The sequence below is a fragment of the Hyla sarda genome, chromosome 1, assembly GCF_029499605.1.
Source record: "Hyla sarda isolate aHylSar1 chromosome 1, aHylSar1.hap1, whole genome shotgun sequence".
NCBI classification, from domain to species: domain Eukaryota; kingdom Metazoa; phylum Chordata; class Amphibia; order Anura; family Hylidae; genus Hyla; species Hyla sarda.
In genome coordinates this window covers 252853491-252868928 of record NC_079189.1, presented here as the reverse complement: position 1 = coordinate 252868928, position 15438 = coordinate 252853491, and the positions used below count along the sequence as shown (strand labels likewise).

At 41.2% G+C, this 15438-nt stretch overlaps 1 protein-coding gene across 1 annotated transcript in view; it reads right to left on the bottom strand.

Moving 5' to 3' along the window:
• Positions 1–976: 976 nt before the first annotated feature.
• VMAC (vimentin type intermediate filament associated coiled-coil protein) overlaps positions 977–15438 on the bottom strand; it is a 53872-nt gene continuing 39410 nt past the window's right edge. The window contains exon 2 of the mRNA XM_056551980.1: positions 977–4639. Within this exon, the coding sequence (XP_056407955.1) occupies positions 4330–4639 (310 nt within the window). The 3' untranslated portion in view covers positions 977–4329. The remainder of the gene's footprint in view (positions 4640–15438) is intronic.

Below are 15438 nucleotides of genomic sequence, written 5' to 3'. Positions count from 1 at the left end.
AGTTAACTCCTTGCCGAGCTGGCTTAGCGTACAGCTCAGCAAGGGGTTAAGTGAGCCAGCAATGTGAATACTGTATACACATTACAGGTTCACTGTAAGTTCTTGCTGGGCAGTAGATATATGATGTATATCCACTGCTCAGCATCAGCTGTTCTCCCGACTCTGTAGCCTTGAGAACAGCTGAGTCCCCACAGTCACTTCAGGACGATCGCAGCGGGTGTCAGGAAAAGTGACATCTGCTGTGATCTGTCCCTTACTGCAGGTACTACTGCTCCCAATTTGGAGCACACTCTGCTCCATGCTGGGAGCTGTAGTACCTGCATTAATAGACAGATCGTAGCAAGTGTAACTTCTGACACCCAATGCGATCATCCTGTATAATTTATAGATGCGGCCAGATGCTCTTCTTTGGTCCCCTGCACTGATTTGTATATATATATATATATATATACCTATTCATATTTCCCACAGAGTTGTGATTGGCTGGAACCATCTGACCAATCACAGCTCTCTGTGGGAAATATGAATAGGTGTATATATACGGCAGTGCAGGGGACCATAGAAGAGCGGCCACCCACATCTATACATTATACAGAAGTATCGCAAAGGGGTGATCTGTGAATTAATACAGGTACTACTACTCCCATCATGAATCAGTATGTTCCATGCTGTGAGTAATAGTACTACCTAAAAAATGTAAAAACATAGTTAAAAACACACACTATATTTTTTATTATTGTCGGCTACATTTTCAGTGCTCTGCCTGCCCACATACTGTATCTGCAATCTAATGATTGATATAGATAGTCTCCTAAAAAAATGAGCCCTATACAGCCCTGTATACGGAAAAGTTAAAGAGTTAGAGAAGTCAGAATAGGATGATTTAAAATATACTAATTTTGTTTTGTTAAAAAGTTTGATATTTTTTTTATTTTGTAAAGTAGTACAATAATAGTAAATCATGTAAACATAAGTATCATTTTAATTGTATTGACCCACAAGATAAAGACAACATTATTATTACTGTAAAGTGCACAGCATAAAAATGAAATCAACCAAAAGCTTTAAATAAATGTGGTTCATGTTGTTTAACACAGTTATGCCAGAATTCTGGCACATTTGCAATAGTAATCTGCTCCATAGTGTTTTCAAGTGTAACGGTAGGACAATTTTGCCATCCTGATGTCATACAGCATGAAAACTAAATGTAAATAAATAAATAAAAATAAATGTGGTTTACATTCTTTTTTTCATGTGTCAAGAGTGTTTTGATGTTAATCAGTTTATAGTACCTGAAAACAAAGGACAATGCTAAAAAGTAACAAGTTGTAATTCATACACAGCAGGGGTGTGGAAATTTTATAAAAAAAATGACTTGTCTACGGGACTAAAATGGAGCAAAATCTACTTGTCCCTCATGACGATCGACTTGCTAGTCCGTGCCAATTTTCGCTTTTAGGTGCTCATTTTTTTCCTCCTCACCCTATAATAGCCATAACTACCTACTATAATGATACCTTTTAATTTTTCAATAACATATTCTCTGAACACGCACACATATATATATATTAGATGAAGTGAAATTAAAATAGTAAAAGATAATTTTGCAGATTTGGTGGTTTCCTTTTTTAACCATTTACCTTGTGGTTGAGGTAACATGTTATTTTGACACTTTAGGTCGCCTGATTACAGCAATACCAGATTTGTATAGTTTACGTAATGTTTTACTCATTTTAAAATAATTCAGAACTTTTTCATATTTTTTTACTTACCATTTTTTGACCCCATAGCTTTTTTTTATTTTTATTTTTTTTTGCATACCAGGCTGTATGAGGGCTCATTTTTTGCACCATAATCTGTTTTTTTTTCTCGGTACTATTTTGGTATTGATCTGACTTTTTAATCGCTTTTTAACGTTTTTTTCTGGGATATTATAAAAATTGCAATTCTGTGGTTTGGTATTTTTTTTTTACATTTATGGTACGGGATACATAATGTTATATTTTAAGAGGTCATACAATTACGCACAAAGCGATACCAAATATGTTTATTTTTATTATGTTTGCAGGTTTTTATATAGGAAAAGGGGGTGATTTGAACTTTTAACATGGAATTAGGGGTTAATGTGTGTCTTTTAAACTTTTTTTTTTTTTACACTTTATTAGACTTTTAGGAGGAATCATTAGATTCCTCATGCAGATAAATAGAGTTCTATTGAACTCATTGATCTGGGTGCTCTGTGATACATTGATAGAGCCTAGTCCAGCCAGGCTCTATCAATGACAGAGCCACAGGACTGCAGGGAACAGAGGTAAGCCCCTTGCCAACTCTTTAGTGGATCTCCCCCCACCATCGCGCTGCTGGAGGGGGGGGGGTTCCGCGATCCACTCCACTAGCCCACCAGGGAGCATTCACAGGGCCCTTTAGACGTGGCGATCTAAAGGGTTAAAAGCCAGCCACGGCGATCGCCGCATACTGGCTATAAGCGGCAGCCCCCGGCTACAGAAAACAGCTGGAGGCTGCAGAGTATGGAGCGGGCAGGAGTCCGGAGCCCGCTTCATACATACTGCTGAGCGCCGCATGCTGGCGGTATTAGTGGCGGTGTGAGGTGGAAACTTGCGCCCCGTGCAGACTTGCATCCGCTCCTCCCCTCAGCTCTCCGAAGCTAGAGCTGTGTGGAGCAAAGGCATAGGACGCAGGTCTGTACGGGGAGAAAGAAGGCAGAGAAGGGAAGAGAGGACGTACACAGCTTCTTATCTCCCCTCCCCCTGCTCTGCATTCGGAGGACACAAATTTCCACAACCGGGGACCGTATGGTGCGGGCAGGAGTGGGGAGCCCGCTCCATACAGACTGCAGAGCGCCGCAGCACTTGTCAGGTCCGGCCCTGCTTGCCCGAAGCAGGGCTAAGGGCCGGAAAAATTCACCTGCCCGGAACTGCATGTCCCGGGCGTCGGGCGATAGGAATTCCACATCCCTGCACAGTTATGCAATTCATCACAAGTTGTTATTCATACACAGACTCTGTTTTATAATGGGGGCAGTAGTATAAGCACTTATCTAGCCTCCCCAAACTTTCACAGCCTGGCAACTACTACTCCCATCATGGAAACAGGTCTATTCCATAATATCCTTTTCTATCCCGTTATTTTGGACAGGAGAAAAAATACTGCATGCACCGTCTTTTCCCCTGTCAAAAAAAACGGAACAGGAAGCAAACCTGTGCAAACAGGTGATAAAGGATTGTAAAAAAATCCCATTGATATCAAATCCCATTTTACAGCCGTTTGCAACCCGTTTGAAAAATTATCAAAAGGATTGCAGAACGGGCATGAATTAACGGCGGCAAACGGCCATGTGAACAAGCCCTTATATGTAAGGTATCCCTTTCCTAAAGTGATATCAACACAGCATAGTAACCTTATTGTTTTGCCTAAAGAAGTAAAGATACATTGATTCTCCTCTTTCTCCATTAGTAATTTAGAATGTAGACAAATATGACTGTGATTAGAGAGGCAGCATAAAGATAAGCATTTGACAAAGACATGAGGTATAAGCGTATATACACGATGGGAAAATGTAATAATAAAAGTTCCCATGCTTATGAATTATCTCAGGACTGAGTTTTTACAGTATAAACCAGCTTAATAAAATATTGTGTTGGGGCATTAGAAACCCCCAGATCTTGGATCGATACCCCTGGTTTGCCATCAAACTTATTTGCGGAGAACTCCTATGGAGGTGATTTTGGGGCGGTTAGGGGGACTGACCACTAATACTGTCTAAGTTCTGTTTGTGACCTCTTCTTGTTTCATCTACATTGTCGTTTTGTGTCTGTGTTGGTGTGTTCTGCTGTCTAATTTTCCGTTTTCTATGTACAGGTTGCGTCTGCCACTTGTTGTTGCCCCCCCTTTAGGATTGTTTGATATTACACTTATTCCCATGTAAAGCTTATACAGTACTTTTGCATATGCTTTTGCCTTGACCATTCTTCCTATATGTGGGATGATTTATTGTATTGCACTGCATTATTTTCCATGATATTGTTCTGGTTTTCCCTACTGTGAAGAAAGGACACGGGGGCTGGGGGGAGGGTGTTTCTGTGAGGGTAGGATGGAGGGGGGGGGGTGTTCTGGGTCTATGTATGTTTTTTTGTTTTTGTGTGCTGTTTGTTTTATATAAATAATTAATACAAATTTCTGATAAAAAAAAAAAAAAGAAACCCCAGATTTTTTAACAAAAGCCCCCTTTGTAACATGAAAATACAAAAATATATAAGAAAACATTTACTATTAAAAAATAACTTGTATATATAGGAAGTATATTTCTCCTTATACAGTGGTCCCAAAAAGTGTTCTGTCCATATCAGACTCTTCAAGGTCTTCCTCACTCTGAGCATAGTCTGGAACACTTGGGAGGCCATTGCATTGTTCCACATTAGGTAAACAGGGAATTCCGTCAGCTTCAGCCATAAGAGAGACTAAAGCATTTAACAATGGTCGGCTGTGACACATTTGGGCCAAAAGTCGACTATGGTGTTGAAGCCGCTCAAGCTCCCGGTCTTTATCCTTGATGGAGGCCATTAACCTTTGTGTTTCCTCTTCAGATTGTGCTAACCTTTTCTTGAGTTCAGCAATTTCTCTACAAAAATGAAAACAGAAAAATGATCAGTCCAATATCTTGGGGTGAGTCATCTAACCACACAAACTTTTACACATATACATTCTCACAAACACAAATTTTAAGGACGTATTCCCATAATTGAATCTTATTGCTAGGGCTGCAGCACAACTCCATGCAAGTGATTGGTGATCTCAGAACAGAACCCCGACCAATCAAAACAATGTTTCTGCCTCATGTTTGGATTTATTCACATTATGCCTGATGAAGTTCTTGCTGCATTTTAATAAAATCTGTTACAGATGCACAAATCCTTTACTCCTCTTGCTGCTGGCATTATCAGTTTATACCCTTACTGCCTTTTCAGAAGCAATAGGAGACAGTTCAATTTCTTAAGGACCCAGCCAATTTTCACTGTAGGACACGGCCATTTTTTGCACATCTGACCACTGTCACTTTAAAAATTAATAACTCTGGGATGCTTCTACCTTTCATTCTGATTCTGAGATTGTTTTTTCGTGACATATTCTACTTTATGTTGGTGGTAACATTTTGTCGATACTTGCATCATTTCTTGGTGAAAAATTCCAAAATTTGATGAAAAATTTGAAAATGCATTTTTTTTTTATTTGAAGCTCTCTGCTTATAAGGAAAATGAATATCCCAAATAAATGATATATTGATTCACATATACAATATGTCTACTTTATGTTTCCATCATAAAGTTGACATGTTTTTACTTTTGGAAGACATCAGGGGGCTTCACTGTATAGCAGCAATTTTCCAATTTTTCACAACATTTTAAAAATCAAAATTTTTCAGGGACCAGTTCTGTTTTGAAGTGGATTTGAAGGGCCTTCTTATTAGAAATACCCCACAAATGATCCCATTATAAAAACTGCACCCCTCAAAGTATTCAAAATGACATTCAAAAGGTTTGTTAACCCTTTAGGTGTTTCACAGGAATAGCAGCAAATTGAAGGAGAAAATTCAAAATCTTCATTTTTTACACTGGCATGTTCTTTTAGACCCAGTTATTGAATTTTTACAAGGGGTAAAAGGAGAGAAATCTTCCTAAAATGTGTAACCCAATTTCTCTCGAGTAAGAAAATACCTCATATGTGTATGTCAAGTGTTCGGCGGGCGCAGTAGAGGGCTCAGAAGGGAAAGGAGCGACAGTGGGATTTTGGAGAGGGAGTTTTTCTGAAATGATTTTTGGGGGGCATGTCACATTTCGGAAGCCCCTATGGTGCCAGAACAGCAAAAAACCCACATAGCATACTATTTTGGAAGCTACACTCCTCAAGGCACGTAACAAGGGGTCCAGTGAGCCTTAACACCCCACAGGTGTTTGACGACTTTTCGTTAAAGTTGGACGTGAAAATGATTTTTTTTTTTCACTAAAATACTAGTTTTCCCTCAAATTTAATTTTTACAAGGGATAATAGGACAAAATGACCCCCAAAATTTGTAACCCCATCTCTTCTGAGTATGGAAATACCCCATGTTAGAATGTAAAATACTTTGCGGGCAAACTACAATGGTCAGAAGAGAAAGAGTCACATTTAGCTTTTGAAAAGCAAAATTAGCTGAAATGGTTTTTGGGGGGCATGTCCCATTTAGGAAGCCACTATGGTTCCAGGACGGCAAAAAAAAAAAAAAACACATGGCATACTATTTTGGAAACTACACACCTCAAGGCACGTAACAAGGGGTCCAGTGAGCCTTAACACCCCACAGGTGTTAAGTTGGATGTGTAAATGATTTTTTTTTTCCACTAAAATGCTAGTTTTCCCTTAAATTTTAAATTTTTACAAGGGGTAATAGGAAAAAATGCCCCCCAAAATTTGAAACCCCATCTCTTCTGAGTATGGAAATACCCCATGAGTGGATGTCAAGTGCTCTGCTGGCGCACTACAATGCTCAGAAGAGAAGGAGCGCCATTGAGCTTTTGGGGAAATTTTTTTTGGAATGGAAGTCAGGGGCCACGTTCGTTTACAAAGCCCCCTGTGGTGCCAGAACAGTGGAACCCCCCCCTCCCCCACATAGTTACATAGTTACATAGTTAGTATGGTTGAAAAAAGACATACGTCCATCAAGTCCAACCAGGGGATTGAAGGGAAGGATGTAAGGGGATAAGGGAAAGGGATGTAGTTTTATAATTCTGCATAAGCATTAATGTTATTTTGTTCCAGGAATGTATCTAACCCTGCTTTAAAGCTGTTAATTGTTCCTGCTGTGACCAGTTCCTGAGGTAGACCGTTCCATAAATTCACAGTCCCCCACGGTAAAGAAGGCGTGCCGCCCCTTTAGACTAAACCTTTTCTTCTCCAGACGGAGGGAGTGCCCCCTCGTCCTTTGGGGGGGTTTAACCTGGAACAGTTTTTCTCCATATTTTTTGTATGGGCCATTTATATACTTATATACATTTATCATATCCCCCCTTAAACGTCTCTTCTCAAGACTAAACAATTGTAACTCCTTTAATCGCTCCTCATAGCTAAGATGTTCCATGCCCCATATTAGTTTAGTCGCGCGTCTCTGCACCCTTTCCAACTCCGCAGTGTCCCTTTTATGAACAGGCGACCAAAACTGAACAGCATATTCCAGGTGAGGCCGTACCAATGCTTTATAAAGGGGGAGTATTATGTCCCTGCCCCTCGAGTCCATGCCTCTTTTTATACATGACAATATCCTGCCGGCTTTGGAAGCAGCAGCCTGAAATTGCATGCTATTTTGTAGTCTGTGATCTACAAGTACACCCAGATCCTTCTCTACCAGTGACTCTGCCAGTTTAATCCCCCCTAAGACATACGACGCATGCAGGTTATTAGTACCCAGATGCATAACGTTACATTTATCCACATTGAACCTCATTTGCCAAGTGGATGCCCAGACACTTAGTCTATCCAAGTCATCTTGCAACCTATACACATCCTCTATAGACTGTACCGTGCTACAAAGCTTGGTGTCATCTGCAAAGATAGAAACAGAGCTGTTAATACCATCCTCTATATCATTGATAAATAAATTAAACAGCAGCGGGCCCAGTACTGAACCTTGGGGTACACCACTAATAACCGGGGACCAATCAGAGTACGAATCATTTACCACCACTCTCTGGGTACGATCCATGAGCCAGTGTTCAATCCAGTTACAAACTAAAGTTTCCAAGCCCAAGGACCTTAACTTACCTGTCAGACGTCTGTGAGGGACAGTATCAAACGCTTTGGCAAAATCCAGAAACATTATATCCACAGCCATTCCTCTGTCAAGGCTTCTACTCACCTCTTCATAAAAGCAAATTAGATTGGTTTGACAACTTCTATCCTTAGTAAACCCATGCTGGCTATCACTTATAATACTATTATCCCCTATGTATTCCTGTATGTAATCCCTTATAAGTCCTTCAAACAATTTACCCACAATGCACGTTAGACTTACCGGTCTATAATTGCCTGGCGAAGACCTAGAGCCCTTCTTGAAGATTGGTACCACATTAGCCTTGCGCCAGTCCCTTGGCACAATACCAGACACCAGAGAATCTCTAAATATCATGAACAAGGGTACAGATATTACTGAACTTACCTCTCTAAGAACTCTTGGGTGTAGTCCATCCGGCCCTGGAGATTTGCTTACATTTACTTTACTTAACTTACCTTGTACCATCTCTACATTAAGCCAGTTCAATACATTATATGATGTGTTACCAGCACTGACCTGGCCAATGTCAGCTCCTTCTTCCATAGTATATACAGAACTAAAGAACCCATTCATGTGACCCTATTTTGGAAACTACACGCTTCACAGAATTTAATAAGGGGTGCAGTGAGTATTTACACCCCACTGGCGTTTGACAGATCTTTGGAACAGTGGGCTGTGCAAATGAAAAATTACATTTTTCATTTTCACGGACCACTGTTCCAAAAATCTGCCAGACACCTGTGGGGTGTAAATGCTCACTGCACCCCTTATTACATTACGTGAGGGGTTTAGTTTCCAAAATGGGGTCACATATTACACATTTATTTTTTTGCGTTTATGTCAGAACCGCTGTAAAATCGGCCACCCCTGTGCAAATCACCAATTTAGGCCTCAAATGTACATGGTGCACTCTCACTTCTGAGCCTTGTTGTGCGCCCGCAGAGCATTTTACGCCCACATCTGGGGTATTTCCGTACTCAGGAGAAATTGCGTTACAAATTTTGGGGGTCTTTTTTTCCTTTTAACGCTTGTGAAAATAAAAAGTATGGGGCAACACCAGCATGTTAGTGTAAAATTTTTTATTTTTATACACTAACAAGCTGGTGTAGCCCCCAAATTTTCCTTTTCATAAGAGGTAAAAGGAGAAAAAGCCCCCCAAAATTTGTAGTGCAATTTCTCCCGAGTACGGAGATACCACATATGTGGCCCTAAACTGTTTACTTGAAATATGACAGGGCTCCGAAGTGAGAGAGCTCCTTGCGCATTTGAGGACTAAATTAGGGATCGCATAGGGGTGGATATAGGGGAATTCTACACCAGTGATTCCCAAACAGGGTGCCTCCAGCTGTTGCTAAACTCCCAGCATGCCTGGACAGTCAGTGGCTGTCCGGAAATGCTGGGAGTTGTTGTTTTGCAACAGCTGGAGGCTCCATTTTGGAAACACTACCATACAATCCGTTTTTCATTTGTATTGGGGGGGGGGGACAGTATAAGGGGGTGTATATGTAGTGTTTTACTCTCTCTTATGTGTTAGTGTAGTGTTTTTAGGGTACATTCACACTGGCGTGTTACGGTGAGTTTCCCGCTAGGAGTTTGCGCTGCGGCGAAAAATTTGCAACAGCCCAAACTTGAAGCAGGAAACTTACTGTAAACCTGTCCGTGTGAATGTACCCTGTACATTCACATGGGTGAGCAGACCTCCAGCTGTTTCAAAACTACAACTCCCAGCATATACTGACAGACCGTGCATGCTGGGAGTTGTACTTTTGCAACAGCTGGAGACACACTGGTTGTAAAACCTTCAGTTAGGTTCTGTTACCTAACTCAGTATTTTCCAACCAGTCTGCCTCCAGCTGTTGCAAAACTACAACTCCCAGAATGTACTGATCGCCGAAGGGCATGCTGGGAGATGTAGTTATGCAATAGCCGGAGGTACGCAACTACAACTCCCAGCATGCCGAGACAGCTGTTTGCTGTCTGTGCATGCTGGGATTTGCAGTTTTGCAACATCTGGAGGGCTTCAGTTTTAGAGAACACAGCAAAGTGATCTCCAAACTGTGGTCCTCCAGCTGTTGCAAAACTACAAATTCCAGCATGCCTAGACAGCAAACAGCTGTTTGGGCATGCTAGGAGTTGTAGTTTTGCAAGATCTGGAGGGCTACAGTTTTGGGACCACTATATAGTGGTCTCTAACTGTAGCCCTCCAGCTGTTGCAAAACTACAACTCCCAGCATGCCCAGACAGCTGTCTGGGGATGCTGGGAGTTGTTGATTTGCAACATCTGGAGGGCTTCAGTTAGAGACCACTGTATAATGGTCTCAAACTGTACCCTCCAGATGTTGCTAGGCAACTCACTGGCTTCCGTTGGATCCAGCCGCACGTCATCGCCGATCTCCGTCGCCCGCAGCCTCCGTCGCCTGCCCGGATCGGTAAGTGGATCTTCGGCGCTGGTCCTCTGTCGTTTCCCCGTTCTGCCCCGCCTATTGTGGGTGGGCAGGACGGGGAAAGCGAAAGTTAACCCCCCGCCCCCGATCTGCTATTGGTGGTCGCGTCTAGACCACCAATAGCAGGGATAGGAGGGGTGGCACCCCTGCCACCTCACTCCTATGCCTTCAGGGATATCGTGGGTGTCTTAGACAACTCGTAGTGTCTTAGACTATAGACCCGTAATGACCCGGAATCGAGCAAATCGCAAGTGTGAATTCACTTGCGATTTGCCGTGATCGCCAACATGGGGGGGTCTGATGACCCCCCTGGGCATTAGCACGGGATGCCTGCTGAACGATTTCAGCAGGCATCCCGGTCCGATCCCCGCCCGGTGCCCGGCAGGGGCCGGACTTCTCCATGACGTACGCGTACGTCAAGGGTTTAAAGGGGTACTCCGGTGGAAAACTTTTTTTTTTAATTTTTTTTTTTTTTTATCAACTGGTGCCAGAAAGTAAACAGATTTGTAAATTACTTCTATTAAAAAATCTTAATCCTTCCAGTACTTATTAGCTGCTGAATACTACAGAGGAAATTCTTTTCTTTTTGGAACACTGTGCTCTCTGCTTAATCACATGCACAGTGCTCTCTGCTGATATCTCTGTCCATTTTAGGAACTGACCAGAGCAGCATTTGTTTGGTTGCCATGTACAACTCTTTTGTACTGTCCCAGTACGCTGGCAACACAGGGACATACCTTCAATTCTAAGAAGAAGTCCTAAAGGTCCTGATCTTTGACTACCGGGAAAGAGCAGGCCGGACTTCCCAAGGAACTGAAGTAATAGGTGTCAGGATCGTCCCAGGCCAACACTTTCCAGGTGAAGTCCCCCACACTGGAAAGAAGGGACGATCCCAGAAAAAATGCAGAGTGTGTAACAGGAGGGGGATTCGGAAGGATACCACCTATGAATGTGACACTTGCCCAGATCATCCAGGCCTCTGCATTAAAAACTGCTTCAGGGAGTATCACACTTCCATGCAGTACTACATTTTCCCTTTTCATTTAAATTTTCCATAATTTGACCCCAATGTACCAAGTCCAGAGTACATTCCAAATTTTAACACCATAAAACCACTAAATTGCCCAAAAAAGTCTTATCTAAAAAAAAACAAAAAAACTGATAAGACCTCTGGGGGTATTTTTTTCCTCTGGGTCATGGATCACTGAGTCACTATCGTAGGGGACTTTTTTTGTTGCCTTAAATGCGCAGTGCTCTCTCTCCACCTGAGCGGGGTGCACATTTGAGGCAACAGGTTAGGGATGGCCACACACATCACATTCCCAGAATGAGGATTCAGAGCATAGGGTTTGGGGTGGACATATTTTATCAGCTTTGGCTATGCTCTGGGTCATCATTCTGGGAACATAACCTGTTTTATAATTTTATGTCCCACTGTACCCCATTTTAGTTATTTAGTGTACCCCAGGTATTTACCCCATGTAATGCCCCTTGAGGGGGGAAGGTCCCACTGTTCTGGCTCCATAGGCAGCAAGTTCAAGGCCCCTGAATGCGACCTGCTCTTCTGAGACCAGTGTGTACACTGTTTAAGCCAAGACATGAGGTATGTCCTTACTCCAAAGAAATGTATTTACACATTTACAATGACATTTTCTCCTTTTACCACTTGTGAAAATGAAAAATTTGGGGTAACCCCAGCATTTTAGTGTAAAAAAATCAAATTTTTCATTTTCACATCCATGAATATTTATTAACCCCTTAAGGACGCAGGACGTAAATGTACGTCCTGGTGCGGTGGTACTTAACGCACCAGGACGTACTTTTACGTCCTGTGCATAACCACGGGCATCGGAGCGATGCCAGTGTCATGCGCGGCTGATCCCGGCTGCTGATCGCAGCCAGGGACCCGCCGGCAATGGCCGACGCCCGCGATCTCGCGGGCGTCCGCCATGAACCCCTCAGGGGCCGGGATCAATACAGATCCCGGCATCTGCGGCAGTGCGCGATTTCAATGAACGATCGCCCGCAGTGCTGCTGCGGGGATCCGATCATTCAGAACGCCGCATGGAGGTCCCCTCACCTTCCTCCTACCGGCTCCCGGCGTCTTCTGCTCTGGTCTGTGATCGAGCAGACCAGAACAGAAGATAGCCGATAACACTGATCTGTTCTATGTCCTATACATAGAACAGATCAGTATTAGCAATCATGGTATTGCTATGAATAGTCCCCTGTGGGGACTATTCAAGTGTAAAAAAAAATGTAAAAAAATGTAAAAGTAAAAGTAAAAAAAAGTGAAAAATCCCCTCCCCCAATAAAAAAGTAAAACGTCCGTTTTTTCCTATTTTACCCCCAAAAAGCGTAAAAAATAAATTTTATAGACATATTTGGTATCGCCGCGTGTGTAAATGTCTGAACTATTAAAATAAAATGTTAATGATCCCGTACGGTGAACGGCATGAACGAAAAAAAAAAGTCCAAAATTGCTACTTTTTTAATACATTTTATTGAAAAAAAAATTATAAAAAATGTATTAAAAGTTTTTTATATGCAAATGTGGTATCAAAAAAAAGTACAGATCATGGTGCAAAAATGAGCCCCCATACCGCCGCTTATACGGAAAAATAAAAATGTTATAGGTCATCAAAATAAAGGGATTATAAATGTACTAATTTGGTTAAAAAGTTTGTGATTTTTTTTTAAGCGCAACAATAATAGAAACGTAGGTAATGGTATCATTTTAATCGTATTGACCCTCAGAAAAAAGAACACATGTCATTTTTACCATAAATTGTACGGCGTGAAAACGAAACCTTCCAAAATTAGCAAAATTGCGTTTTTCGTTTTAATTTCCCCACAAAAAGTGTTTTTTGGTTGCGCATACATTTTATGAGTTATGTCATTACAAAGGACAACTGGTCGCGCAAAAAACAAGCCCTCATACTAGTCTGTGGATGAAAATATAAAAGAGTTATGATTTTTAGAAGGCGAGGAGGAAAAAATGAAAACGTAAGAATTAAATTGTCTGAGTCCTTAAGGGGTTAAACACCTGTGGGGTGTTAAGACTCACTGTACCCATTTGTTATGTTCCTTGAGGGGTGAAGTTTCCAAAATAGCATGCCATGTGGTTTCTTTTTTTTTTTGCTGTCCTGGCACCATAGGGGCTTCCTAAATGCGACCCCCCCCCCCTCCCCCCCCATTTCAGCAAAATTTGCAAATGTGACTCCTCTTCTGAGCATTGTAGTGCACCCAAAGTGCACTTGACATCCACACATGGGGTACTTCCATACTCAGAAGAGATGGGGTTACACATTTTGAGGGGCATTTTGGGAAAAACCATCATTTTAGTAAAAAAAATTAAAATTCATTTACATATCCAAAGTTGTCAAACACCTGTAGGTTGTTAAGGCTCAGCGGATCCCTTGTTGTTCCTTGAGGGGTGTAGTTTCCAAAATAGTAGGCCATGTGTTTTTTTTTTTTTTTTTTTTGCTGTGCTGGCACCATAGGGGCTTCCTAAATGGGACATGCCCCCAAAAACCATTTCAGCAAAATTTGCTTTCCAAAATCCAAATGTGACTTCTTCTCTTCTGAGCATTGTAGTTCGCCCGCAGTGCACTTGACGCCCACACATGGGGTTACAAATTTTGGGGGGAATTTTCTTCTATTACCCCTTTTAAAAGTGTAAAATTTGGGGGAAAACCAGCATTTTAGTGAAGAAAAAATTCATGTACACATCCAACTTTAACGAAAGGTCGTCAAACACCTTTGGGGTGTTAAGGCTCAGCGGACCCCTTGTTACGTTCCTTGAGGGGTGTAGTTTCCAAAATAGTATGCTATGTGTTTTTTTTTCTGTCCTGGCACCATAGGGGCTTCCTAAATGGGACATGCCCCCCCAAAAACCATTTCAGAAAAACTCACTCTCCAAAATCCCATTGTTACTCCTTCCCTTCTGAGCCCCCAACTGCGCCCGTCGAACACTTTACATACACATATGAGGTATTTCCTTACTCGAGAGAAATTGGGTTACAAATTTTAGCAAGATTTCTCTCCTTTTACCCCTTGTAAAAATTCAAAAACTGGGTCTACAAGAACATGCGAGTGTAAAAAATGAAGATTTAGAATTTTCTCCTTCACTTTGCTGCTATTCCTGTGAAACACCTAAAGGGTTAACACACTTACTGAATGTCATTTTGAATACTTTGGGGGGGGGGGGGATACAGTTTTTATAATGGGGTCATTTGTGGGATATTTCTAATAAGAAAGCCCTTCAAATTCACTTCAAACCTGAACTGGTCCCTGAAATATTCCGCTGAAAATTTTGTGAAAAATTGGAAAATTGCTGCTGAACTTTGAAGCCCTCTGATGTCTTCCAAAAGTAAAAACATGTCAACTTTATGATGCAAATATAAAGTAGACATATTGTATATGTGAATCAATATATCATTTATTTGGAATATTCATTTTCCTTACAAGCAGAGAGCTTCAAAGTTAGTAAAATGCTAAATTTTCAATTTTTTCATAAAATTTTGGAATTTTTCACCATGAAATGATACAAGTATCGACAAAATTTTACCACTAACATAAAGTAGAATATGTCACGACAAAACTATCTCGGAATCAGAATGAACGGTAAAAGCATCCCAAAGTTATTAATGCTTTAAGTGAAAGTGGTCAGATGTGCAAAAACGCTCTGGTCCTACAGTGGAAATTGGCCTGGTCCTTAAGGGGTTAAAGAAGCAGTTAACCCCTTAAGGACCCAGCCATTTTACACCTTAGGACCCGGCCATTTTTTGAACATCTGACCACTGTCACTTTAAACATTAATAACTCTGGGATGCTTTTAGTTATCATTCTGATTCTGAGATTGTTTTTTCGTGACATATTCTACTTTATTTTGCTGGAAAATTTTCAGCATCTTTTTTGGGTGAAAAATCCCAAAATTTCATGAAAATTTCGAAAATTTAGCATTTTTCTAACTTTGAAGGAAAATGGATATTCCCAATAATTTTTTTTTATTCACAAATACAATATGTCCACTTTATGTTGGCCTCATAAAATGGACATATTTTTGCTTTTGAAAAAATTAAAGGGCTTCAAAGTAGAGCAGTAATTTTCAAAAATGTCATGAAAATTGCTAAATCTGAAGGGACAGATGTTACAGAACTACAACTCCCA